General features: G+C 44.9%; 1 protein-coding gene across 1 annotated transcript in view; it reads left to right on the top strand.

The window, feature by feature from the left end:
* Nucleotides 1-645: 645 nt before the first annotated feature.
* Nucleotides 646-24,151, top strand: part of TMCC3 (transmembrane and coiled-coil domain family 3) — a 147,810-nt gene continuing 124,304 nt past the window's right edge. Inside the window, exon 1 of the mRNA XM_040595741.1 lies at nt 646-757. Within this exon, the coding sequence (XP_040451675.1) occupies nt 746-757 (12 nt within the window). The 5' untranslated portion in view covers nt 646-745. The remainder of the gene's footprint in view (nt 758-24,151) is intronic.

The raw sequence follows: 24,151 nt of genomic DNA, 5'->3' as shown, positions 1-24,151 counted from the left end.
TCGCCTCAGCGCACTGGACAGCAGGAGCCTCGGGCTCTTGCATTTAGTATTAATAAAGTGCGTTATAATTAGCACTAAATACCTTTCAAGATCAGGTTCTATTTTAACCTGAGAACAACTTGTAGCTCTGACGGTGTGCCACAGCTTGCAGGAGCAGCGAATTGCTCCTGGAACAGGTGTAATTTGCTCTGGGAGAGGTTTGCTTCGCTACGGGCAGCCGGAGCGTTGTTCAAGCCCCGGACCGGCGTGGGCCAAACGGCCCCCCAGTGCCCGGAGCCGGCCGGCGCATGAAGCCCTCCGGCCCGAGTCTCCCTGCCCCCCGGGAGGGGAGCGACCCTCCGCCCTGCCGCGGCCCGGCCGGCTGGGCAGCAGGCGGCTGCAAGCGGGGCCGGCCCCGCGGCCTGCTTTCCGCGGCTGTGGGCGCCCGCGCAGCGGGAGCGGGGGCCGCCCGGAGCCAGGCACCCAGCTCGGTCCCCGGCCCTCCCGGGGCAGGCGGCCCCTCCGGCGGGCGGGGGGGGAGGGGGCTGCCCGCGGCCGGGGAAGGGGCCGGGCGGCGGGGCCGGGCCTCCCTCGCGGCCGCGCTGCCTCGTGGCGGGCGGCAGCCCTCGCGCCGCCGCTCCGTGTGGGCAGGCGGGCGGCGCGCGGGGAGGGCGGCCGCGCCCGCGGGCTCTGGGCATGGCCGCGCCGTGAGGGGCGGGAGAGCGCGGCGCCGCGGCGGGGAGTCCCCGGCGCCGCCTTGCCCAGCATGCTGCGGAAGGTAAGGGCCCCCGCCGCTGCCCCGCCGGCCGCGCACACGGGAGCGGGGGCCGGTAGCGCGGGGCCGCCGCCGAGCTCCCGGCGCCGCGACCGGGCGCCGAGGCGAGGAGGGAGGGTGGGCAGCGGCGTGTGACCGCCGGGGCCCCGCCAGGGGGCGCCGCGGCGCCGGGAGCGGCCCCCGCGGGTCCGGGTGCGCCCGCCAGGGCGGCCGGGGGCCGGGGGGCGGCGGGGCGGGCGGCGGGAGCCCGCCGAGCGCTGTCCATGGTGCGGCGGCGGGGGGCGGCGGGGGGCGGCGGCGGGGGGCGGCGAGGGGCGGCGAGGGGCGGCGGGCCCGGTCGGGCGAGGCCGGCCAAACTTTGCCGCTCCGGCCGGCGGCGCCCCGCGCGGGCCGTGGCCGGGCGGGAGCTGCCATGGCTGCCTGCGGCCGGCAGCGCGGGGCGCGGCGGGGCCGGGCTGCGGGTCTCCCCGCTGGCTGCGCGCCCGGCGGCGGCGGGGGAGGCTCGGCCGGGCGGCGCAGGGTGGGCGCCCGGGGCCTCCCGGGACTGCCCGGGGCGGGGGAGCGCCGCGCTGCCCGTCGGCCGCGCAGAGGGACCGGCGGCCCGCGTCGCTCCCGGCCGCCGCCGCTGTGCCTCGCACGGGCCCTGCGCGCCCGGACCGCGGGCGGGGAGAGGCTGGGGCGAGCGAGCAGCTCTTGGTTTGCGCGCTGGGCAGCGGCGCGGTTTATTCTGCGCGCAGGCGAATGCAAGACTCCGATGGTTGGTGAAGTCGCTCCTAATAGCGTTAGAAAAACAGCCTGAAGGTCTGAGCCGAGGGGAGAGTCCTCCTTCCCACAGCGGCACCGGACCCCACTTCGGATCCCCAACCAAAGGCTGTTAAAGTCAGTAGAGTCCTTTCCCTGACCTGAGAGGGTGTGCGTACAGACCTTCCAGTGCTTATCACAATTTCCAGTACTCCTTCCAAAAGGCAAGCTTTCCTTCTAGGTCCACCTGGGCTGCTTCCTATCATTGCTTGAAACTGGCTGTAACAGGGAAGTGCCAGTGGAGAAGGAGTGTTATAAAAAGAATGAGTCACATAACTGCTCAGGCTTCTCGTCCCGCTGTTGTTCTTCTCTTGCTCTCATTGTGTGATGTCTTCCCAAATTCTGTTGTTACAGCTTCAGGTCTGCTAGCCTGAGTGCACAGTAGCTCAGACAACTGGAGTAGCCAGGCATCCCTCAAAATTTGTGATAAAAGGCGTGGGAAGTCTCTAACCTCGCTGTGTGGTCAGTGCGGTGGTTGGAGTCCATGATCCTGTCCAGCGCTTCTGAGCCACTGATCTGGGCTCTGATGGCTGCACTTGGTTTGGCAGAGCCCGAGTGACACAGAACAAACAAGGTGATTTAGGAATTCCCTTTGTTCTGGAGACGAACCCTCTGCATAGCCAGACTCCTGAAGCCCGACATTGCTATTCTGTTTTTGCAAATATTCCCAGAGCAGTATTTTATGCTGTTAGTATTAATTATTATGTAGTTATGATACAGTTTGGACAGGCTGGGTAAGAGAAAGCTGATTAATTCTATCCTTGCATTGTGAATTATGTGGAACAAATGCATCATTTGCATTGTACCTTCTTCCACTGCCTGTCATACTCCTTTGCTTACAAGGAGGGGGAGTGCAGAGATGGTCAAGATTTGAAATTGAGGGTTTATTAAAGGTCAAGATGACCTCGGGGATTGTGGATACAAGGTATTCAAGCCTTGTTTCTTTTTCATACTATTTCTGCTGCTGGCGAAGGGCTGAATCAGGGCTTGAGGGTTCGTCTACGCTGGCAGCCTGTTCTGTGTTGCACACGCATGAGCTGTCCATTGCAGACTGACCTCACTGTGAATTATGGGCCACCTGTGCTAAATTTCTCTGCTGCATGAGAACTATAGTGGTGCCAAGAGAAGTTAAACTAAGATAACTTCAGCTTAAAAATGGTAAAAATTGTAATCCCTAGTTCTTAGGCAACACCTTAGAGTTAATGAAGGCTGCATGATGGACCGTCATGAAAAAGGGAATCTCCTTTTAGGCAAAAGGAGCAAGAAATAAAAAGAAACAAAATTGCAGCCCTCATTTTGGATCATGAGTGCCCAGATCCTACTCTAGGTATCCCATTGTACAACCTTCCTCCTGAGTTCATGGATCAGATCCTTAGCATGTCTTGGAAAAACAGTAGTCATGTGTGCAACCAACAGTTAAAATTAATTTCATGCTGTGGCTCTCTAGGCTGGCGTGTGAAACCTCGGTGTCGATTACATTGTCTCCTCTTTATTCTCTGCTCTTCCAGAGGATTTTCTACCATTTGTGACTTAGCAACCCCTTTGTGCTTTTTTATCTGTCAGGAAGGGAAGATAAAATAGGGAGAAATGCCCAGTTTTGTATTGTTCTGCCTGTCGCGTGATTTTATGGCTGACACAAGGAAGCCTAACACTGGGGACCTCTCTGACTTTGCTGTCCCTAAATGCCCTTGATGTTTCATTGATTGCTTCAAAAATAAACTAAGCTGGAGAGGACTTGTCCACAGAGATAGAAAGCTGAAATGCTTGCACAGGGTTTAGTATGGGTCAACAGCTCAGTGTTAAATCCACACTTTCCATTTGGATCAAGTTTTCCAGTGCCATCTGTGCTTGTAAAGGAGCAGTAAGTAGAAGAATTTTCAGATGTCTCAGAAGCATAGTAGAAACCTAGGTTTTGTTGCCAGAGCTAGATGAAATAATGTCCTTGCCCTTTCTTTTGGGAGTGTACTGAATTTCAACTCTAATGTGGAGAAAATGGACCTGTGAGGATGGGTGGAATCAGTGAAATGTTAGTGTCTTGGTGGAGCTGCTGCTGAGCTGTGTGTGTGAGGTGGGCTTTGGTTTTCCTAAGCTGAGCCCTTGGCTCCTCAGGTGAGATGTCTCTGTGGGGAGCCTGCCTGCTCCCTGTGCTTTAGTCACTGAAACAGGGTGAAGTCCTTCAGGGAGTGGTGACCTGAAGCCAGCAGTAGAACGCAGGTGCTGCAGCTTCAAGAGTGACACAGTGATGCTCTGTGCAACCTCCTTTGCACTTTTGCTCACCAGTGCAGAGACACATCTTAGACAGGTGACCCACCATGTGTTCCTCAGGTCCCCGCTGTAGTCTGTGGAGGAAAGCAGAGTGGCTGGGGCTAAGTTGGCACTGTATGCATCAGAGCTGTACAGCATGGAAGAGAGACCACCACGGGAAGGGATGGGCAGTAGCAGGATGCTAGCCCGCTGCTTCAGGGCTCTCTACTGAACCTGGAGCCTAGCTCAGCAGCTCTTACCCAATGTTGCTGCCAGCGAGCAGTTTAGACCTCTCTGCCTGCCACCCCTCGCCCTTCTTCTGGCCTCTCCAGCTACGTATGTCCAACTTGTTCTTCATGAAGGGAGTGCTTTCTAAAATCCTCTGAGTGCTAGTGAGGCTGAGGTTTCCCAATTATCCTAATGCCTTATTTGAGATGCTTTACAGGAGTTTCATCCTTCCAGAGAGCACGCCTCCCTTTCTTGTCTCTACACACTCTTTTCAGGTTGGAGAAAGACAATGGCTCTATGCACAGTTTCCTGGCCACCACTGCTTTTCCTCCCTCTTCAAGCTGTCAGAACAGTTAAAGGTGACATAGGCATTTCCAAGTACTTTCTTGTTTGTATGAATACATATTTTAAGAACATAATTGTGTAGTATCTAGGTGCTGCACCTGGATGTATAGCTAACATCAGCTGGGGTTGATCCACTTGATTTTGTTCCAGGTGATCTGATTATTTTCTTCCATATGCCCCTTGCTTTTTACTCATTTTCTTATTAGTAAGAAAGCACTAATGCATATATAAGCAGGAAGAAAATCCCTGAGGTTTTTTCCTGTTTTTACATACCTCCCTCTTCCCGGTCATTCGAATAAAGTAGATTGATGTTCTAGTTCATAGAGACAAGCTGTCTATTAGACATTGCAGGAAGGCGGTAAGAGAGTTAAGAGAGGAGAGACTACATTTCCAGGCAACGGATGGAAAGCCAGTTCTCCAAACCTCAGCAATCTTGTCTCTTTGGACTTGTTTCGCTCAGCTTCTCTTGCTACATGACCTACCTGTCTTAATTGACCATATTAGGAACTAATTTATTCAGCCTCAACAGTCTTCTACCAGATCACTAAAGTACATATTATATATAACTTCTCATTTTTATCTCCTTTTATTATAATTTTGAATAGCAGCTCTGTGTATCTTGTTCATTTTCGCTAGGGAAAACAAATTCACATGTCAAATACTGCTGGTGTTATTTCTTCAGGCAAGATGTACTCACACTTGGAAATGAATGGAAATCAAAAACATCAAGAAATTAGCATTTAGGGACAACAAAAAGAAGAAATTAGTATGGGCAGTGTATACTGAAAATCTGGGCTGGGCTAAATAAAGTGTGTAATAAAGATGAAATTGCATATTATTTCTGTTTGTATTATATATCATTTAATGTTCTTAGGTGTCTTTTGGCTCTGATGCTCAGTAATCAGTAGCTCCTCTTGTAGGTACAAATGAGGAGGGAAAAGGCACAGCCTTGCTTGGTAATTCTCGGTTCAATTCGTAAGATAGTTAGGAGGGACATATATACCTTGGCAGATACAGAGCAGTGCTGCATCTTGCTATAAATTTTATTCACCAGATGTTTGAGCGGAATGAAAGCTTTATTTTTAACCAAGATGTCATTGTCTGGTCTTTACAACTTGTTGGGCAAAACTGCACATACTGGAATAACTTGGGCTAGTGGGAATGGGTGGCACCATAGCTCTGCTGGGGTAAAAGAAGTGCCATTTTAGTATTTTTAGTTGTCTGGAGATTGTCTCCAAATACTACATAGCACTGTCAGTCAACGACTACATTTCAGGGTTGAAGTAATAGTGAGATTTTCTTTATTCAGCTATTTTGGCTACCCTTGGGGAATATAAAATGTGTCAGCAATTAAATCCATGACAACAGATAACTTAAACATTAGATTTAGCCAAGCTAACATGCAGACAATTTAACTGGGTAAGACGCAGGCCACCCTAGCATGAGGGAGCACTGAATAAATCCTTGCTCCGAACACAACAGAGTGGGGCTTTGAACAGGGGCTTCTGACTGTCAGGAGAAACAGGACAGACAGGCAGTCGGAGATTTCAGCTACAGCTTGGGCAGGCTGTGACTGGGGCAGGTTTAAGTGGGTTTTAGTGGATTTTTAGTTAATTTAGGTGTCTGGAGGCATTTAAGTGCCTAAAAGATTACATGATGTTTGAGTGAGGATTTCGCTGGGGTATCAGCATTGGTTTTGAAGGACTAAAGATAAGAGGATTTCCTGCCTTTACCTCAAGCACTCCTGTTTGCTAAAGCGTTCATCTTTCCCATCACTGCTTCTGCTGTATTTTTTTCGTGACTGAACTGATTAGCAGCAGGATCCATCTCTGCCAATGGTGCCTGTGATGCAAATACAGACTGAAATTCAGGGCTGGAATTTCCCAGTGCTTGAAAAGACTTGAAACGGTAGCGAGGGAGTAAAGGGGACCAAAGCAATGAAGCTGAGGCTTCAGGCTCATGGTGGTGTGTGCTGTGGCAGGCAATAGATGATGGAAGGGCAATTCATTCTGCTCTGCAATGTAGACTAGGGGTTTTAAAAGGTAGGCTGGTAATTCTGCAGTTTTGGGGGTCTTAAAGTTGGAAGTGTCATTGTGGTATAAATACATGTCAATGGGCTGTCTCAATTATATCTGCCATCTATTTAAAATCTCTGACCTAAAATTTATTTTCTTAAGATTCTAGAGTAAAATTATTTGAAGTTGGGCAATAAGGAGCCAAAATCTAATAGAAAGTCAGCGAGGTTTATGTATCGAAGTCCCTGGGTTCACTTTTGAAAATGGGATTTAAATGGCTGATGTGCTTTCAACTGTCTTTCTTAGTGGTGGTATTTTTATCTGCCACCTCTGTCAATAAGCGGAGAGGAGAGCGAGGTGAAAATGGCATGGGGAGGAAGAATTAGAGCGACTGATCGTTCACTGTCTGTCAGCAGAAGAACTGGAGCCATCAAATGAAACTGTCAGGCCCCAGGTTCAGAGAAAAACAATGTGCTCCCTGTTTAGCTGTGCAGCTCCTTGCCATTGGGCATTGTGGGGGGCATGAGTTCCATGGATTCAAAAAACAAGTGGGCAAATCCAAGAAGGATACTTCAGAAGTCCCTGAGTACAAAATTAACACCGCTGGCTCAGAAAGCCCTTGGCCTGCAGATCCCCAGCAGCTGGGAAGTATTCCAGGGAGCAGCATTACACGAGTATTCTGGTCATGAGAGTCTTCCCAAGGCATCCAGTGTTGGCCACTGCTTCAGCCAAGATACAGGCATGCATTTAACGAGAGCCAGTATGCTTCTTACAGTCCAGCACCACCGAAATGAGCTTTTTTTTCTCCCGAGGTTGCTTCTGAGATATTGACCCTGTTAGAGTCATACTGTTCATTGAGCAGGTCAGCTGAGAAATGTTTTATGAGTTTATGTCATCTCAGAGAATGTGTGCATACTTAAGGTTAAAGCAGTGGGAAAACAAATGGAGGAAGATTAAAATCTCTTAAACAGGTTGGCTTCATTGAACTAAAACCAGAAGGATTTTCTTTTTTAAGTCATTTCTTGTGTTTGTGCCTCCCATTCAGGGCATTGATAGGTCAGAGTGGCTGGTTGCATGTTTCCTGACAGCTTGCCTGTGCCAGGACCAAGATTTCCCTGTCCTCATGTTCTGAGGTGAGGATGAAGCAGATTCTAGCACAACAGACACAAAAAAGGACAGTTAATACCTTTTCCTTTTCCTCTGTATGTTCCCCACTGCTGGAACGTTGTCCTGGTGAGAAGACAATAAAATCTTTGCTTTAAAAAATATATATGAAAAAAAATCTCCAAACAGACATGGAAAAAAAGGGGGCAGATGAGCTGACTGACCTTTTTGGCTCTGAGGAAAGGAGGGAAATTTTGCCTCTCTTAACAAAGATGATTTCCAGGTCTGCCCAGTGATAAAACTGCAATTTCCAAAGGGTTTCTCCTTTCAATTGTTCGGGGTATGGCAGAGCAGTGAAATAAATGGAGTTAATAGGTTCACCTTGATACGAATTCCTGGTAAGTAAGCCACGTGTGACTATTTTTTCCTGTCAACCCTTTCTGCAGTAGTTAGCAATTAGTGCAAAAATGGATTTCTTCAGTCTGCTGTTTTACTGTGTAGCAGAGGTTAGCAGAGGTACATTTAGAAATTGGCATCAATGGTTTGTGTTTTGGTCTCCATGGCCGCCTGTTTCGCCTAAGAGAAGCAGTGAGTCCTCTTGGGTAAGGATGTAGCTGGTGTGTCCACCCAGCGCATCAGACAGTAACACCCCTTTTCCAAATAACTGAGCTGAGACTGAGCAAATCTGGGATTTCCTGGACCAACCAGTTCATTTGATATTAGATTCTGTGTAGCTTGATAATGACTGAGGTGTCTTTAAGTTATAATATCTAACTAACTGATGTAGCATCTCGAGTACTTTGTGGTGGGACTTGGAGGCCAAACGTTTCAGACCCGCAGATGACTGTGAACTGTTAACCCCTGTAAAACTATATTAATAGTTTTTCAGTTGGAAATGGTTGCACTTTTCTGGTCTGTGCACCGTTTTGTGAAGCCTCTGTGATAGTTTGCAAACAGCACGAAGCATTCAATGTACCTCCTCCTTGCTGCCTGAGGAGTAATTGCCATCTTCAGAGGGTCAGTGGCACCGACCTGTAGTCCTTGGTACGATGATGCCTCCCCTGAAACAGGTCGTGTGGGTCAGTGGCTTGGGCTTTGGGCTTGGTTAAACAGGTATGCTGTTTTCACTGGGCTGTTGAACTTGACATGGGATTTTTTTGGCAAATTTATTTGATCTTTTTCTGCTACTGTCTGTCTTGAGCGTGTTGTTGGTGGAGAAACCTTTTGTTTCATTAAAGATTAAGTAAGACTTCCAAAAATCTTTGATAGTCTGTAGTTGTAAGGTGAAAAGTGGCTAGGGCTCACCTTTTCTGCCCTACTACAATGTCTGTACATGCCCTGACAGATCTCATGTGGCTTTAGGATGTATAAAATAAGGACACTGGCTCGCTGGTCACTGTTTTCCTGCTTCTGAACAATTGATCTTAAGCTATTGTATTTAATGTAGTGGAGCCTGACCTTGAATGCCAGAAACCATCATAAAAGGATATGCTTCACTGGCCTGTATTATTTTCGTCTAATCTGATTTTAATAGAAAATAAGGCTCTGATTTAAAAGAAAAAAACACCACAGAAAAGATATTTCTGCTGAAAATATTGATTTTTTTCCCCTGAAAAACTAACCTCTAGTTGAAAAAAATGGCTTAAAGCTCTTTATTCTCAATGGAAAGTCAAAAATCTTTTCCAGAAGGGGAAAATATATATTTTTTTCCCAACAGCAATATAGTATTAATGCTTGCTAGTTTTATTCAGATATTCTACCCTTTTTTTCTAAATGAATTGGTATTTACATCTGTTTTTTCTTTTTTTCTTTTTTTAGTTGTTCTTGGATATTTGCCAGCATATAATTATTCATACCAGTAATTGAATTTGCCAGTCTCCCAGTAGTTCTTCCTTTTCAGATGCTCTAAAAACTGTTCTGTTACATGTTCTCTTTGTCTTTTTGTCTTTTTCAGCTTATTTCTGGGAAGCTGAATAAACACACTTTTTAATGCATTTCAATTATCTTGCTTTTGTCAAGATATATTTTCAGGTAACACAATTAATTAAAACTCCATTAACCATTTCAAAAGGACATATCCCCTAGTGGCAAGCCTTTGTTACTGGCCTACTTGAGTTAATGAGTGCAAATGGATGTATGATACATATTGACTTGCTAAGAAATAAAGAGGGATTTTTGTCCTTTTTCTTGTTTTTTTTTTAATGTATAAAGGAAGCCTGAAGAGATACCCTTTCCATTGCTTTTTACCATTTAGATTCAGTCTGTTCAGGTCTTCCTGAGAGTTAGATTGCAGGGCTATTTCATTATTTTAAAAAAATACATTTTTAAAAAATTCTATTCTAATTTGGTTTTTGTTGTTGAGAGCAGGGCTGTTTGTACAGACTTGGGATGCCTTCTCAGCAAACAGATTACTTCTGACCTTTCGTAAGGGAGAACTGGGACAAGTTTTCTAAGCTTTTTGCTGTTTGCATCTACTCTCAGCAAAGATATAACCATGCCCAGCCTTACAGCTGAGAAGCTGTGTCCGGCTTCAGAGACTTTTCTCCTTCTGCTGCCAGAATGACCTGGCATCCCCTGCTATTCCGTTCCCACTGGAGCAGTGAGTCCTTGAGGATGCTTGTTCAGGCCAAGGAAAAGCTCAGGTAGACAGAGTTGTTTTTCTGAACTGCTTTGCAACACAAAGAAAACTTTTCAGAAAGGGCTACTTTCACCGCCGCTTGCTGCTGCCAGGTCAGCTGCTGCTCTGGGAAAACTGGGTTTTTGTGGCTTGCGGAGCACTTGCATGGGAAGGCAGCTGAGCACAGACTACCTTGATGAGGGGAGGGAGCAGAAAAAAGGTCCTTCTGCAGAGTGGTAAGTGCTATGTTACATTAATAAAGTTTGGGTTTTTTAATTATCAAGGAAAAGTGTAGCCAGAGAGTTTTCTGGGCTGTAACCCTGAGTGCCATCATTGCAGAAACTATGTAAAATGAGTTGAGGTATGTATGCAGAATAAAATGTCCCCAGCTTTGGGTGATAAGAGAAACCATAGTTTCCTGACAGTCATTTATCATTGCTCCAAAAGCTTTTTTTAATCAAGAGGATTTTTAAACTTAGCCTTACAACAGATGACTTCTTCTAACTGCTGTTTTCAGATCCTAAAAAGCAGGAGTGCAGCTTTAGCAAGCAAGAATGTGTATCTGCATACGTAATACTTTGGTAATTCACACATGTTGGGAGAAAAAGAACAGATTTATATCCTAATAGCCTGACGTACCCATTGTAGAGGTGGAGTGAGTAGTCAAGACTTTTGTACTTGGCACCTTTGCTGCCAGACTCTACGGAAATTGGAATACTTGGAATAATTAGAGAATGACGAAGTTACTTTTATTCAGTATGTCTCTTACAGAAATACGGCAATGGTGGAGAATAAAGAAATTTTGAATCGCTGGTCATGGATAGCGATCTAATGTAAATCCCGAGGCAGGTTAAGTTAATGTATTCTTGGCATGGTGCCTGGAGTAGGGTGTGGGGGGGAAGGGATGGGAAAGGATGAATCAGCTCTGATGTTTTGCAAGATCCTGCCTTCTAGTTCAATATTGTCTTGTTTTCTTTGCCTGAATTTATTCCTGACAGGTGGTGACAGAATGTTTTTGTTAAAAAAAGGCAAATACCTACCTAGAATCACAGAAATAATATAAAATCTCCCATGGAAAACCACTCAGTATTCAGACTAACAAGTGGCCAGATTCTCTTCACCAGTTCTTTAAAGCTTTGGAATTCCTCATTGCTACCCCAGACCCCTTTCTTCTGGGCCCCATCACCCAGCAAGGCAAGGACAAGCGCAGACAGGCTGTATCGCTTGCTGCCTGCCCCTGCCTAGGGGGGGAATGGATGCCTGTGTGAGGCCTGGTTGGCCACGGATCTTAGCACTCTTTTGCTAGAGCCTCTGAGGTTAGGGTACAGTTTTAAAACTACTGTCAAGAGAGGGTAAGCTGGTGCTTTGGCAAGCCAGGCGTAGGAAGCACTCCCACAACAATGCCACTGTAAGAATACATGTGACTAGCGCTTGCAAAGGGTGCTTGTTCCTCCTTTGTTCGTGGCTGGTGGGGCCAGGGTAGATCCTGATGCTCAGGGAGCAAACACGTGAAGTCTGAATCTGGACCGTGAAGTCTGAATCTGGACCGTCTGGGTGGTGCCTCACCTCAGATGTCCTCGAGAGCTGGTTGCTCAAGTTTGTTGGAGCCTGTGCTGCTTGCTGTGGTTTCCCAGTTGTGATTCCCCAGTGAATCTGAACGAGAATGTGGGTCACTGTCAGACTGCAGCACCACGGAGATAGAGGAGAAATGACTGTCTGTGTACCTGAGCAAGGTGGGCAGTCCACCAGATAGCTACTATTGATGGCTTCAGGGCCAAGGGACTGTGTGTGGCCTGGGTCTCCACGTATAGAGTGGGACAGGGGAGAGGAAGAGGACTGCCTGATGAACCAAGGGCTGTTGTCATGAGTCTCAGCAAAGCCGAGCACACTGGAGGCAGTTTTTAATTGCTGGTTCTGGTGTGCTGAACAACCACCTCCAGAATAGCCTGCCTGTAACAAGTGCCCAGGTGTTCAGGCTGGGTTTACTGTTCTCTATGGTAACTAAATTTAAACAGAATATAATTTAGAAACAAAAGACAACGAATCACTAAATCAGAGGGAAGAATGACATCAAATCAAATGAGGAAAAAGTAATAATTACCCCAGGCTAATAACAATCAGTTCATTTGTTCCTTGCTTCTGAAGCCCATTTTGATTTCCTAAGTGTGTTTTTCTTCCTTGGCACTGCAGCTGTCAGAGTTTTGAAAGTATATGTGTGTTCTCAAAATTTTTGCTGTGCTTGAGATCAGCATTGTTAACTTTACTTGGCCTGGTGTTTGGTTCAGTCCCCTGAGCCTATCCAGAGGTCAGCTTTGGCTGTCCCACAGGGCAGATTTTGGCAAACAGCTTTAGAGATGCTAATAGGGGTGTTGGAAGGGGAGAGATACCACAGAGATAAGTGTGCATTAGGACCAGTTGCCTTGATGGATCTTCTTGCTTGTAGGACTTCTCATCTTCACAGTACATATAAGCATTAACAAATCCTCATGACACCGCTATGAAGTGATGTAGATATGTATTATAGCTACGGTACATGAGAGGGCAAGAGATAAAATTTTCTTGTGTAAGGCTTACCAAAGAAACGAAGGGGAAAGCCAGTAGTTTTAGAGGACTGTCTTGGCCAAGACAACTAGAATTTGTCTTTCTAAGACACTGCATTGTAAAAGGATGCACTTTTACATGCATCAGTGCTCTCCTGAATAAAGAAATGTTCCTAAACTAGTGCTTGGGAAACCAGTGCAGTTTTGAAATAGCTGAATGATTCTGCGGGGAAGAGCTGTCAGGTTTTTGTATCTGTTACTGAGCATACTAAGGTTTTCCATTCTAATAGGATTTAAGATTAGAGCTTGTTTAGCAATTTCAGTCTTTTCTCATGCAGTTTCTCCTTCCCCATACCTCTATTTGAAAAAGAGGATGGAGGAAAGGGAAACGGATGGCACTTCCAGAATATATGAGGAGTGGTGCTTGGGTCCCCGGGCAGTGGATGGGAGGAGAGTGAGCAGCTGAAGGAGGTGGCTCAGGGCTGAAGATGCCTGACAGGTCTGTTGTGGCTGTGAAACTCCAGCTAGGGAAGGAGGCACTGCTGGGACCTTCAGGGGTCCTTCTGCTAGTTCTGCTGGAGCATCCTTGCCTAGGCTCTGTAGGTCCTGAGCTTTGTCTGTTCCTGTTGCCTGTTATCATCACCCTTTGTAGCCAAAACCTTTTCAGCGTAATTCCACCCTTGCTGCATCCACCTCCTCCCATCTGTATTTGTTCTCTGCTCCTAGCAGCTCCTTGGCAACCTGCCGCATGAGATATAATCTGCAGCCTCACTTAGAGAATTACTCTACTCTGACCTCCTCTGTATTGCAGACTACTTCTGCTTCACAGGGCTTAATCCTGCAAAGAGCTAAACTCAGTTTAAACTAGGCACCCTTAGCTGAGACTGCCTTCCCTCAGGTGGATTTATAGTTAAAAGCAGCACATGTGGAAGTACATTAGCAACTATAGGGTAGAAATCAGTATGATGAATTGAATTTTTCTAGCTGTATAAATTCTAATTCTAGCTGTATAAAAGCACTTTTCTGGGGGAGGATCTTCCTTCATGAATAAAAAGCTAAGGTAAAAATGAAAGCCTGTTCAGTATTATTTGTCATGTATTTCTTTCACAGGTAGCACTGTCTTCTGATCAGTGGTCACTGAACATCATTCAAGATTTTATATATACATATATATATATATAGCATAAGTCTAGAGATGCATTGGGAGTAATGTTCTGTAAGACAAATACTTAGGTATAGTGAAGAACTAGGACACAGATAATTATGTTTCTGATCAAATTAAGTTTCTGCATACAGAAATAACCGTGAAACAACCCTTCTGGGCATTTCAAGTGGCATAGAGCTCACCAGCTGTATCCCTGCCAATTCTAATGCCCATTGCAACCCGCATACTCTGAGCTCTACAGCCTGTCACGGTGACTTGGTCACAGAAAAGCTGACTGGGTTCATGTGCTCACAGTAACATTGTTTCAAAAGCTGTAAAGGCCATTTTTCCTGTGCCTTGGGTTGCTCCATGATAGCCACTTTATTTTGTGCAGGCACTTCCCTTCTGCCCTCCGTCCAAAGGAGGCCTTCCCACAAACGTTGCCTTCTGCCCTCTATTGTACTGCTGTCCTTTTGTGGTCCATCCACCAGTGCTGCATCGTTTCAGACTTCCCTGGCATGCTCTGCAGCTCTGGCTTGCCTTCTTCTTGGTCCCTGTCTCCTGCTATGTGATGCTTGTGTAGCTTTCCCTGGTTCCCTCACCGCTACTCAGTTGTCCCCTTCTCCAGCTCTCAGTGCTGCTCTGCAGAAATCCGTGGTGCCAGATGTTTTCTTCACCCTCTCCTTTCACTGAGTCACACTTCTTTGCTGAAAGCCCCCCCCCCCCCGCCCCCAGCCCCCCCGCGCCAGTGCCTTTGCATGGCGTTGCCCTGTGACAAGGGCTTCGTGTACAGGTCTCTCTCAGGTGTCTTATACTGCTAGGATGCTTTTTGGATAATGAGGTATGAAAGAGTGACACAATGTACTGAATGAGCTGGATTAGATTGATGTATCACCTCTAAACCTGTCTTCCTAAAAACAGAGCAGAAGCTGATGTCCCACATTTCGCTAATGCTGTATTTTAAGAATTTTTCTGTTAGCTGGTGGGACATAGTGCTGACCAGGAACTAGGCTTCGGTGATGCTTTGGCAGTTGCGAACCTCCCTATGCTCTCCATGGGCTTTTCCCAAGAAGGTGGGCTGATTGATTGGTAAAGTGATTTCCCCCTAGACTTTGTGTGTCTCATGGGTTTTGTTTCCCCTTTTGAGAATGCCAGGGAGGTACTACTAAGGGTGATGAGTGAGTCCGGTGCCTCGGTACTGTTGTGTACTTCTGCATTTGAGGTAAACACATGGGAATTAATTCATGCAGAGGAGTTCTGCATAGTCCATCACCAGTATATTAAAAAAGGGATATGTGAACTCATACACTGAGCTTGCTCTGTTTAAGTATCCTGCATTGCTACAACAGACTAAGAATTAGTATCTGCATGTCACATTTTTGTAGTACTAGTTTAAACTAATTGAGCTGTGTATGATTTGCCTTCTGGACTCTCACTCCTACTAAAAACAACTGATGATCGGTGCCAGTGTAAGTTAGACATGAGTAAAATGCTGTTCAGCGGAACAGCTTGAATAATGTAACAAATGGTGCCATTTTGCGTGCCTATTCAGAGCACAGAAAATCAATCTGCTTCCAAAGCTGGAGCCCTGCCACTTGATTTGTGGGTTTCTAGCAGTTTCAGACTTAAAGCCCAGTTTGCCTTATAGTTAGCATAATCATGCTGCCCAATTGTGGCATGTAAACTGCACAGATTTTGTTCAGGAATTACACTGTAGAAATACAGATGGGTCTGTTTAATGAGGTATAAAGCCTGTTTTTCAGGAAATGTGTAAACCTCAATTATCCATGCACCACAAGGGACAAAGGATAATTTTGATAATCAAGCTTTCAGAAAATGGCAGGAATATTCAATATGATAAGCATTAAGAATCATGACCTCATCTGGGATAACACAAGGCTTGGATAATTGAAGTGCTTCTGTACTGGATTCAAAGACCTTAATAGTATTTAATGTTTGGGCTTCACTTCAGTAACTGCTATTAGTATCCAGATCAAAAAGATCTGTAAGAGCCAAGTAGCTCCAAGTGCTTCTCACTGACACTGGTAGTCCTCAGTTACCTATTACTCAGGACAGAAAAGAAGAATTTGAAAGCCTGCTTCTCAAAGAGAGCCAATGTGCTATTTTTACACAGTGTATTTGCTGACTCAAAAAAAAATTAGTAGACTTAATTTTCTCTGAAAGTTGTATTTTAAAGATAAATCCTTTTTAAAAATTTTGTTAAGGTTTGGAGCTCAGAATGTTTTAGAATATTTTTCTTGCTCATTTAGAGTAAATCCCACTTCATTTGAATTAATTACTGCTCCTATGGTGATATTTGAAATAAAGACAATCTTGGATGCTCAAAAGAGGAAAAAAAAAAGACTAAAACTCATCATATGAGTCTTACTGATAGAATCTTATTAACTCTGCATGCTGATGTTCACAAGTTCCTCCATCTTTCTGCCTCCCACTGTTGCTGCCTTTTGGTTTTTAAATGCATTCAGGGTTTTTCAGACAACTCCGGCAAAAGTAAGCTTCACCTTACCTTGCCAGAGTGGTAGAGATAGCCCAAAATCATCTTGAGTCACTATGCTCTGAAGAGATCTGTTTACATTCTTGGTGTGGATTAGCATATTACCCTGTTTGAAGTACCGGTAAGTTTATAGTAAATAAGGACATACTCATGTTGTTATGGGTGGACCATTTTGGTGGCTCTCCAGCTGTTTTACTTGACTGCTTTGCATTCTGCCAGACTGTGTACGAGTGTGTCTTCTGCTCCACAGGCAGAATGAATAGATGAATCCAAACAGACAGATGCATGAATGAATGGATGTTGTTTGTCTGTTGAGATGCAGCCTGGGTCAATTCACTGGCAATTGCACATCCTGAATTCAGTCTGTAGCTGACCCTGCTTTGTTATTCCGCTGTGCAGTGCACTTGGAAAGGGGTCTGTGGCCCGTCCATTCTTCCACTGGCTTTTTGAACACTTTAATCCACTGGCTGAAAGGATGCCAGTGCAAGGTCACTATTGGGTTGTAATACTAGACCAAAAGTACCCGTGAGAAAGAAAATATCTAAGACCAGGCTCAGCTAGTTCTGCTGTGTCCCTAATGTGTTCTTCTGCACAGCATGTGGTAGCTGGGCAAGCCGTACTTTGTGGTAGAGACTGCAAAAATAACAGCGGTTTAGGACCTTGTACGGAGCTCTACAGTTCATAGTAAAGGGCTGCCTGAAAGCTGAGGAGTTCTTTGCAGTGCAGGAGACAGAAGATCAAGGGGCACCTGAACTCATGGCCTTGCTATTTTCAGATCAGTTGGACCCCTTACATGATGACCCTGCAGAAGGTCCTTCAGTCGGTGAGCATTTATCTTCTGACCCATTTCTTTTCCTTGTGCTATGAATAAGTGGCACTGCACGCTGACACACAGCCAGCATCGCATTCTCTGTGAATGCATAGGATATTTGGAAATTCAATCAGGTCCCTGTCTTTACATTCGAGAAGATTTGTTAAGTATCAGTCTTGCACTATTCTCTCCCAGACTGTCATGATCTCCTGCCTTCTTATAGCTGTCTTTAGGTCCCTTTTGCCGTTCTTTTAAAGTGGTGCCAGCTGTACCATGTTGTTTTACAACAGCAAATCAGTAAGTCACAGGGGATCTCTGTAGTTCATTTTACCATAACCACTATTAATTTCCTGTGACTCTGCTTGCAAAGCCTGCTTTCCCAAACTCTCTGCCAGTCTTGTCCTGCACATTACATACGAAACAGAAAATGACTTCTTAGAAGTGTCTTTGTTGGCTGTTAATGTGGCACAGAAAAAGAGCAGAATCTTTATGGTATTACATGTTAGAGGACAATCAGTTGTGCAAAGTGGAGGTGTGTTACACACAAAATCATACATTTTGAAATAGGCGGTGCAGTGCTTGAGAAAAAGTATCTGAGACATTTAACTTTTCAGCACAAAACTTAGCAATTTAAGAGTAAATATCTGAAAGTACATATGCCAACGATGTTAATCCTCTCTATATCACTGAGGTTTCTGTTGGATCACTTTATTCACTTGATTTCTGTGGGAACTCTGTGTGTTCTTGTAGAGTATAGAAAATGCCATGGAAAATACTCGGAGGTAATGTTTCAAAGCAGTGCCACCCTATGGTTCATTTCAGAATAGAATATGCGGCTTCCCGCTCATGCAAAACACCGCGTGTATCTGGCTGGGCGCTCTAACTTTCTTGAATGGTCACCTTCTGTGTTTCTGATCACAGGGATCAGTGATGGCCTATACCTATCACTATCAGGACTAATTGCAGAGAAACAATGCAATTATTGGCCTGCTTCTCAAAGAAAAGCCGTTCCCTCTGTACAATTAACCATCGCATTGCTCACATGGGCAAAAAGTCCTGCCCCAAGTCCTTCCCTCCCAAGACTGCTTGCAGAGGTGCACGTGCAATTACTGTCCAGGGCTCCCATTTCTCCTGAGGTGTTGCACTCCAGCCCCATGTCACCATCTATAATCTTGATAGCTGCAGTGCATACTCATCGTACCTACCCCTGCAGTGCTGTCGTTCATGCCATGGTAAATAATCACTGACTGGCCAAGAGCAGGAGGAAAGGCTTTGAAGTTTTGCAGCACTGTTGCTCACCTAGATCCCTGACCCCTAAGCAGAATGGGTTTCAAGGGCCGGGATGTGACCCAGCACCAGGGAAGACGATCTTAGAAAAGTCCTTGCAGATGAAATTGGTTTTGGTCTCTTCCTGCTCTTTTTCCAGTTTCTGGCAGGATTAGCTGCTGCTTGCATGCCCAAAGATTGTCAGAGCTGCTTGGTTGTGTGGCTGCACTGAAGTTCCTGAGAAGTCAATTACATATTGATGTATGCTCATGTGTTAATTACAGCTACTGGTGCAGCTTGGAGACCTCTTTTGTCCTCAGTAGCCGTAACAGTTTGCAAATAATTCCGGTTAGACTGTGAAAGAAGGGTCATTGAATTACAGGAGAAAAGTCCTGGGGGGACTTTAATCAAATACTAGGTTTAAAAGTAGCGGTTTCTTCCAACAACTGCAATGCATACATCCCAGAAGTGAAATTAAGGAAAATGGGATTCTTCACTAACCTGTCAAATGCAGAGGAAATCCATTTCTTGGGGAAATTACTTGTGAACTGGGGTAGGAAGTGGCACAGGGGTGGATGTGGCAGGAGCAGCTGAAACTAGTTTTCAGCTGTTACCGCACTGCTGCTCTGCAGTTTACACAACCGTCATCACTGCTGTTCTCAGTGTTGAGTTGCCACCGGTTGCCATGGGGTTAAAATAAAATAGGAGCCATTAGCCAGGCTTCGACTCCTTCTGTTGGACTAGTTTATTCATACTTAGTAGCCCTTTCTTCTTCCTTTTAGGCACATAGACACTACACAGCAGCTTTACTGAGCTTTGTGCAGAGTTGGTGAGCTCAGCATAACTGTGAAATTCCCTCAGATTCCAGCAGCAGTCCCATGTATTGTGGAAGACAGTAAAGCTTAGTAGTGAAAACCTCGTCATTAGTATTAGCTTAAATATAGCTGCTGCTATGAATTTAGCTTCTTCACAAAGGAATATATGTTAAGTCCTGTGGCTACAGGGAATACTGTAGAAACTCAGTTTCCTGTGGTCTTGAGCCTTTTCATTCGTAGACTTTTACAAATTAAATTATACTACCATTTCCTGTTCTCACCATGGATCTTATAAAATTTCTATCCTTTCTCATACAGCCTTTCTTCTGCCAAATATTTTGACAGCTACATGCAGGCTGCCTCATTTGACTGATCTGGCCAACAAAATCAAAACCTTGGCGTTCCCTCACTCCGGTTCTACAAAATACACGGAGAGCTCATCATATTTGAGATCTCCAGTATCTGCCTGATTAGTCTGAAATAAACATTAGAAATTTATTACAGACATATACACAGACTGATTCTGGAAATCTGATTTCCATAGGGAACCAGGCTAACTAAACCAAGTCAAAAGTATGGAAATAAAAAATAATGTAAGATGAAAATTATGAGACTCACAGACTTGGGTCAGGTTCTTGGGAATAGACAGTTACAGCTTTTCTGACAGCAATTTCAATGCCAGCAGCAATGCCATCAGCTGAGGGCGAGCGCATCTTGGAACAATTTTACAATGTATTTTGAATCATGTATTTCCAAATCACTTTGAAAAAACTGCGCTGTTCTGCCTCAGGGCATCCATAGCAACTTTAATACGTGATACTGGTTTGGCAGGCCTGTCTATGATTTACTCTTTTGCTTGATATTATTTCTGTATAGTCAATATTTCCCTTTCATTGTAATAAAGCTTTTTATATATATATATATATATCAAACAGTGATTGTATGTGTTATAAAAAAAGATTTATCCTAAATGAGAGAACTCACCGACAGGGAACTTACTATGTTTCTCTGTGCCCTCTATATAATCATTCAACAGCATCACCTGTACATGGAATGTATTCTTATTCCAATGCATGATGGATTTACTAGTGTCACACAAACTACTGAATATCAGAATTATATATATATATGGGGAATTAAGTAACTGCCATGTTGGAGCAGTTTCTGGTAAGTCATTTCAGTCAGATTCAGGTGACTTTAGACACATACAGTAGATCACACAAAATTCTGAAATAGCTAAACACTCCTGTGACCATGCGTAGCCTGCTGTGACAACCTGGTATGCCGATTGCAAGGGCCAGATGTCAGAGCTGCATGCTCCCAGATTGCGGGGGCTAGATGCCAGACCTCCCTGCTCAACAGGCTTCTCTTGACATAAGCAGGAACCTTACTCGGCCATACAGGACCCTGTGACTGACAGGTGTATAGTTCTGATCATGTTCAGCAACACGTATGTTTGCTTTTATATGCACTCTCACCCAGCATTAGGTGAATGGAATGGTTTTACTCCTCCCGGTCTTTGTAAGAAAAGGGTTTAAGTTTTAGGAAAAAGGTTGACTTTCAAAAAATGAGTCTATTCTCATTAAAAATGTGGCATTAATGGAATAATTGTTAAGAGATTTGTCTTAAAATCTCCTTTGACTTGTTAGCATTTTAAGTGTGTAAATCTATTTTGTTATACGTATTTTTGAGACAGGAGTTACTGGTTTGACTTTTTCTTTTTATAAACACATTTTATGGAGACAGAAGGTTACTTTTATAAAATAGTTATTACCTTCAATATTACATTGCTGAATTTGAGAGACAAAGAAAGAAGCTTTTCAAAGATTCTGCCAGGTTTTTTAATGCCAGGTTTTCCTATATGAAAGAAAGGATTCAGGATTATATGAGTAGAAAAAGTGGGTTTTAGTTTGCTTCTGAAGATGCAGTTTCTGAGGCTGTACAAGGTCCCAAGTTCAGGAGGGCTCATAGTTGTAGTGAAACTCACGTTGTCAGCAAGGCGTTGCTGGTGAGTGCTCTTCTACAAAGAGTCTTCTGGTGGTTTTCTTCTATCTTTCCCACCTCTCCCTACTTTTCTTACCTCAGAAAGAGTAGTCTTTTGTCACTGTTGTTTGTTTTAATGTTCCCTGGCGTCTAACTATGGTTTCAGGCATGAAGTGGCAACACGCTAGTTTTCCAACCCTCTCACTGGTATTCATGGCCAGATTTAAAGATGGGCTGATATTTACTTGCCTCCAACAGTAGCCGCAGGTCTACAGCATCTCCGATTGTCAGCCTTGAAGGTTTGCTTACACTTGTGTACAAAATCTGACCACTGTATATGTAGCCGAATATCGTTTTATTTCTCTGTGTTAGAAAATCTCTCAGCTTTGTGGAAGATGAGACTGAAAAGCATGCCATGTCTTACTAGTGTTTTTTACATCTGTCAGAGCATTGTCATTTGTGACACTTACACTGTGATCAGCTTCTAATTGCACCACCAGTAAATACTCATGGTTTATTTTTATGCTGTTTACTTTCTAATGCATTTGAAACCTTTGCATTTTTTCACACTTTTAACAGAGGACTGAGTTTTGGAAAATTTTATCTGTATCAAAAGAATTAGGCTGCTTTTCTCACCATTTTTACCTCAAAGATGTATAAAGAATGTGTACAAAGTGATCAAGCATGCAACGCAGAGAATGATGCTTCTCATGTGAGGGCATTTTGTTTCAGAGTTACACCTTGTGGTGTATCCCCAGAAAATTATTGTGGATGCTACAAGTTGTACGGAGAAAGTAGTGCTGCTAAAGGGCACGGGGTAATTAATGTTACGTAGGACTTCGTGCTTGCATGGGTCTTGCTGCAAGGGTCAGTGTGTGATGTCAGTGTGAATCTGGGTGGGACGCTCAGCCTGTGAAGTGGGAGTGGCAGGCTTAGGGTCTAAGATGCAATATAATGCTTTGTCTTCCAGTTTGTTTTTCTGAGTTCTGCAGTAAATGCTTCTGGTTGAACGCTCTCCACTTGGTTTCCTCTTTCTTCAAGGCCCTGCCATGCTCAGCTGGAGTGCATTAGGATGAAGAGCTTTGGGTAGTTGAGCTTCCAGCCTCCTGCTGTGTTGCATCCTTCCAACACAGCACTGCAAGCGAAAACGGGATTAATTATTTATGAGAGATCATACTAGGAGCTAGGCTTCCTGCAAGAGACAGGTTAACTCCATCTCATTTCAGAAACCGAGCCTGTCTTGTCCTGTATCCTAAATTTCTTGTATACAAAATGGCACTAAGCTGCCGCAAGGTCTGCATCTGCTGATGTGATCAGTCCCATTTGTTCTTTTACACTCAGTTTTCTGAGGTTTAGGTTTTGTACAGATGTTGCACTCTAAATCCAAAGCTTACAGAAAGCCATGAGGTACCCAGTGACTTCAGTGGGCTCTGGGGCCACCCCTAGGTCCTAGTTTCACCAATGCCTTTCAAAGGACCAAATTATTAGATACAGTTTTGAAACCGGTAAATCAGCAGGATCTCCATGCAAGGTACGGCATATGAGTCCTTCTGCTACACCTGTTCTGAAAGTTATTGCCTCCCCTCCGATTAAGAGATGTAATTTTATATGGAAACTAATCTGTGAGGTGAGACTGTAATGTAACTTTCTAGTTTCTACAGGTGTATAGAGATGTATTATGCATTATGTGCAGAGATGCAATTGCAGTAAGACCTTGGTTGCCCAAATTGCCACAGAAGTCAAATGGAGTAATTATTTTCTGCCATTTCTAATGTGGTTTTGGATTAACCACTTATGGGGAACAACAGCTCATGGTGTTCTTATGTGCAGGTTCCTCGTCGACCTTCAGGAGACAGGCTTACTGCATGTGCTTTTCTGTGAACACTACAGCTAGCAGACATATAGGTCTGTGTAAGGTTTAACATGCTTAGAGGGAAAAATAAAGTTCAGATCTGTGTGTAGACTGCCAGAAGAGACCACTGCCTTCAGTTGGCCAGGACAGTGTTTTCAGAGGCTATGGGGGCTTTGAAATGGAGCTGGAATACTGGGAAAGTCATGGAGGGGGGCAGTTATGCCTCTAGCAGATACAGTCAATTCAGGCAGGTGCTGCATTTTGTCTTCCAGAAAAATTCACTTGCTCAGGCTCTTGCCATGTATCTAGCTTGCCTGGGCTCACCAGGTTGCTTATGGGCACTTATTGAGCTCATTTTCAGGGGTGGATGGTAATATTCAGAGAGATGTGAATAAAAATACCACAAACTTGTTATTTCCTACTTTTAAAAATTTTGTAAAAATAACAAAATTACATTTTTTTGACACAACAAGGATGCACAGACTGAGAAACCTGTGTGTTGTGTTTATAAAGGGAGACTAGAAAATAACTTCATTCACTGTAACCATCTCCTTTTCAGAAGAGCTAAAGTGCAAGTGAGCTGTAACTGAATAGCTTTGGCCTTGAAATTGGTAAGGTAGTAAATATTTGGTTTATTCTTGCTCAAAGACTTACCCAGTGGCACAGAATAAAACAGAGGTTCTTATGAGGAAATGCAGTGTTGTCCTCTACATTTAGCAGTGGAGTTTTATTGTATACTTATGGCATTTTTAGTTACTGTCTGTTCAGATCCACGTCGAGAGCTCCAATACCAAGGCTGTGTGACTAAGAAATGCAGATTCATCTCCTTACCAGCAGCAAGAGGCACTGAGGTTTGAGCCCATTCAGTGTTTTTCCCAGTGTTTAGTGAAAATTTGGGCCCTGTTTTATTCTGATGTTCAGATCTCACTTGCTGGAGATCATACCTAGGATCTGCCACTGCTGAGCCTGCATCGCAGCCAGCCGTGGGGAAAGCTGAAGCTGTGTGGGTGGTTGTCGATGCCCACCAGCCCCGGGCGCAGAGGGCCACGCACAGAGCACGCGTGCCACATGCCTCCAGCACCTACCATGCCGCGCAGCTTGGTCCATCAGCGTGGGG

The sequence above is a fragment of the Falco naumanni genome, chromosome 5 (genome assembly GCF_017639655.2).
Source record: "Falco naumanni isolate bFalNau1 chromosome 5, bFalNau1.pat, whole genome shotgun sequence".
In the NCBI taxonomy this organism is placed as follows: Eukaryota; Metazoa; Chordata; class Aves; order Falconiformes; family Falconidae; genus Falco; species Falco naumanni.
This window is presented reverse-complemented; position numbering and strand designations above follow the sequence as displayed.